The sequence below is a fragment of the Triticum urartu genome, unplaced genomic scaffold, assembly GCF_003073215.2.
Source record: "Triticum urartu cultivar G1812 unplaced genomic scaffold, Tu2.1 TuUngrouped_contig_4709, whole genome shotgun sequence".
NCBI lineage: Eukaryota > Viridiplantae > Streptophyta > Magnoliopsida > Poales > Poaceae > Triticum > Triticum urartu.
Genome location: NW_024115321.1, coordinates 1 through 3,563, shown reverse-complemented (window position 1 = coordinate 3,563; position 3,563 = coordinate 1). Strand labels below are relative to the sequence as shown.

Sequence of the window (3,563 nt, the reverse complement as noted above, 5' to 3'; positions counted from 1 at the left end):
ATACTAATTATACGTGCACACATCTTAGTGTCATCCAACGATTTTTAGACAAGGTGCCCAGGCACTTAGATGTCTCATACTGACGTCCTATATATATTGCTTAAGAGTCTTATTAGGTGTCCCATACTAGGTGTATTCTAATAACACCCTTAAGAGTCTTATTCTGCTAACAAAAATGCTTATTCTGATAACACTGCCGACCTGACCGTAGCTACAGACTAACCCGAAAAACGAACTGCTCACGCAAAGAGAAAACCTAGCCTTATCTTCTCATACACACTCCCCCAATCCCCTCTCTCTCCCTCCCGCAACCTCCCTCGCGCCGGCGCCCCAAACCGCCACATCCCCTGCGCCGCCGCGTCCTCTCCCCGGCGACTCCCGATCCGCAGCTCCCCCATCGCCCCTGCCTTCCTCTGCGCGCCGCTGCTCTGGGTCGCGGCCACCGCGTTCCACCACCACCAGCAGCACGGCGGCCGTGCGGGCCCGCTTCCCTTCCCTCCATGGCCGACCCTCTCCTCCCCCCACCTTCTCCCTCCCGCCCCGACCGCCAACCTCCAACGTCGCCCTGGTCGTCTTGCGCCCATTGTGCTGCCCCTCCCGACCCCGCGTCGACGGATCTGGGCAACCACGCCGGCGTGCCCTTCCACGAGCTTTCCCGGCGCGACCCCACCACGAGCTGGTCTGGCCCGACCCTGCTACTTCAACAACTAGACGGTGGCGAGCTCCGTTCTCTCCTGCATCGGGGTCGCGAGCTCCGTTCACGGGCTCACCGGATCTCACGATTGGGCGCTGGCGACATGCTCTCCTGCTCGTCCCCCAGTGTCCTCGCGAGCACTATACCAGCCCCTCAGTTGCCGGCCACAGCGCCCCCATTTCCCCCAGGTGAGAAACCGTCGGGAGAGGCAACTGCCACGGCGCGCCACTCCTCCAATCGCACAACGGTCCCACCCCGCGACGCCGGACTCCATGGCTCTGGCCTCGCCTCGCCCCGGGTGCGGCCACAGCCCCTGCCCGGTGACGCCCCTCCCAAATCTGGCGAGATCGACGCCACGCCGAGCCACCACCATCCGAGCGCGCCGCCCACTGTCGTCCCTATCTCACCCCCCTTCTCCAGCAAACCTTCTCCGGTGGATCCTGCCGCGTGTGCAAGCTACCACAGATCCTGGGTTGCCTCTAGAAACACGTCGACGTCCAGCGTGACTCCAGCACCCCTGTGCACTCCCTCAACAGGCTATCATCCATGGTCAAATTTTGTGTGTTGTTGACGCAGTGCAGAGTCCTCTCGACGCAGTCCATAAGCATTTTTTTGTTTTTTTTTCAGGTTTAGCGTTGTGTTTTATCTGCTATTCGTTGAAGTGGAGGTCCTGGCAGATCAATTCAATGCAGTTTTGGTCACAAAATAATGACCAGCCACAGATTCACAATCGCGCTCCAGATCGCCAGGAGCGAGCTGTCCCTCCTCCCCTTGCAGTCTGAGCATCTGCAGACTTGAAGTGCGCCTGGCCGCGCGATGCGGTTCACCGGGGCATGGCGGCGCATGGCCGTGCAGCCCACTATTTGAATTTTGTTTGTGTTTTGAGGTGGTTCACGTGGCGTTGGCATGCAGTGCGGCACCCATGTGCGTGCAGTCCACGGAGATAGGGGGCAGGACGACGGTGTTTTTTTGTGTATTTTGCTCACGGTGGACATTTTTCCCTTTTTCAGGTTTTTGCTGCGATCCCATGGCCACACAGGTGCAATGCTGTGAGGGCTGGACATGCAGTGCGCCGGGGCCGGCTTGCATTTCATGGACAAAAATGTGGATTTATTTTTTAAGTCCTTCGTCATTGTAATATGTGTACTGTTGATTAAAAAGAGGATCACTGCAGTTCGTTCGCCTCGTCTCGTAGCCCAGAGATGTATAGATGGCAGCTCTCTCAAAAACATGCATTGAAGGAAACAACAAAAACCTTTTTTAGTGCAGCTCACTTGTTTCATTGGCGCAGTGATCTCTCTCCCAGCGGTTCACTATGTTGCCAGGTGCAAAAGCAAATTGGAAGAAGTTGGTTTTTCGTAATGCAGCTCACTCTGTTGTTGTGTGCAGTAGAAAGAAAATTGGAAAAGAGAAATTGATTCAATACACTCACCTCATCCCTACAGTGCATACTCGTTCATAAAAAGCATTATGGAGGTGATAAAAGAAATATAATGTGGTTCACTTTTCATAGTATTGAGGTTCACCAACACTCGACATGAAGTGCACTCCACCTCGTTTGGAAAAATTTACGTCGCACAAAAAAGAAATCATGCATTGCACTTTCCCGTCGGATGAAGTGCGGGTTTTAGTCTAAAGAAGTGCACTCCACCTCGTTTGATAAAATTTACGTCCCACAAAAAATAAATCATGCAGTGCACTTTCCCGTCCGATGAAGTGCGGGTTTTAGTCTAAAGAAGTGCACTCCATCTCGTTTGGTAAAAAATACGTCCCACAAAAAAGAAATCATGCGGTGCACTTGTCTGTCCAATGAAGTGTGATTTTTAGTCTAAATATGTGTGGTTTTCTGTCTGATGCAGTACGGCCCGTTTATGGTAGTCTTGAGGTTCACTTTTCATAGTCTTGCGGTTCACCAACACTCGACATGAAGTGCACTCCACCTCGTTTGGGAAAATTTACGTCCCACAAAAAAGAAATCATGCAGTGCACTTGTTTGTCCGATGATGTGCGGTTTTGCGTCCGATGCAGTGCGGTTTTCAGTCGGATGAAGTACCCACGCCGATTTGGGTGTCGCGAAAAACAGAGTGTCCACATTTCGGTAAATTTAAAACTGCTCTTAAACCATAAGGAATTAGAGAGAGTGTTCTACATGAAAAAGTCGCGTCTCGTCGATATCTTTCCAACGGTGTATCATTTGAATCATTTCGACAACCGGTTTGTAAAAATTTCGCGAAAAACGGCCGCTGCCACTCGTTGTCCGTTCCACGATTTTCAAAATTACTTAAAACTATAAGGAATCTCAAAACCATTTCTACATATGAAAGTTGTGCCTTGTCCATAGCTTTCCAATGACATATTACATGCCTCGTTTCGACAAACGGTTCAAAAACTAGAGCGAAAACAGTACCGAAAATTGCAAAATTAAAAAAAAAACAGAATTCCGCGATTTAGTAAATTCGAAACTGCTCTTAAACCGTAACAAATTAGAGAAAATAATAGATATGAAAAAGATGCGCCTCGACGATATCTTTCCAACGGCGTATCATTTGCCTTATTCCGATGAGCGGTTTAGAAAAAATCACGAAAATACGCTCGCTGCCACTCGTCATCCGCCGCACTATTTTTGAAACTACTCTTAAACCGAGAGGAATTTCGAAAAGTGTTCAACATGGAGAAGCTACGCCTAATCAATAGCTTTCCAACGGTATATTATACGCCTCGTTCCGATAAATGATTAAAAAATTAGAGCGAAAACAGTACCGAAAAAACACTGCGTGCAGTTTTTTTCGACACGAAGTTCACTCGTGTGAGTACTGCAGCACACTTGGTTCAAACAATGACGTGCACTTGCATTGAGCGTGTAGTGCGG

The 3,563-nt window shown here is 50.0% G+C and overlaps 1 protein-coding gene across 2 annotated transcripts; it reads left to right on the top strand.

Moving 5' to 3' along the window:
• The first annotated feature begins 235 nt into the window (after positions 1 to 235).
• LOC125528209 (vegetative cell wall protein gp1-like) lies at positions 236 to 2,130 on the top strand. Of its 2 annotated transcripts, XR_007292346.1 has the most exons (3): positions 236 to 1,243; positions 1,322 to 1,618; positions 1,705 to 2,130. XR_007292346.1 is itself a non-coding variant. In XM_048692711.1 (2 exons), the coding sequence occupies exons 1-2, from the start codon at positions 501 to 503 to the stop codon at positions 1,401 to 1,403; spliced, it is 825 nt and encodes a 274-aa protein (XP_048548668.1). In that variant the 5' UTR covers positions 236 to 500; the 3' UTR covers positions 1,404 to 2,130. The 2 variants fall into 2 exon arrangements, 1 of the variants encoding a protein (XP_048548668.1); XM_048692711.1 differs by having other exon boundaries at positions 1,322 to 2,130.
• Positions 2,131 to 3,563: the final 1,433 nt, after the last annotated feature.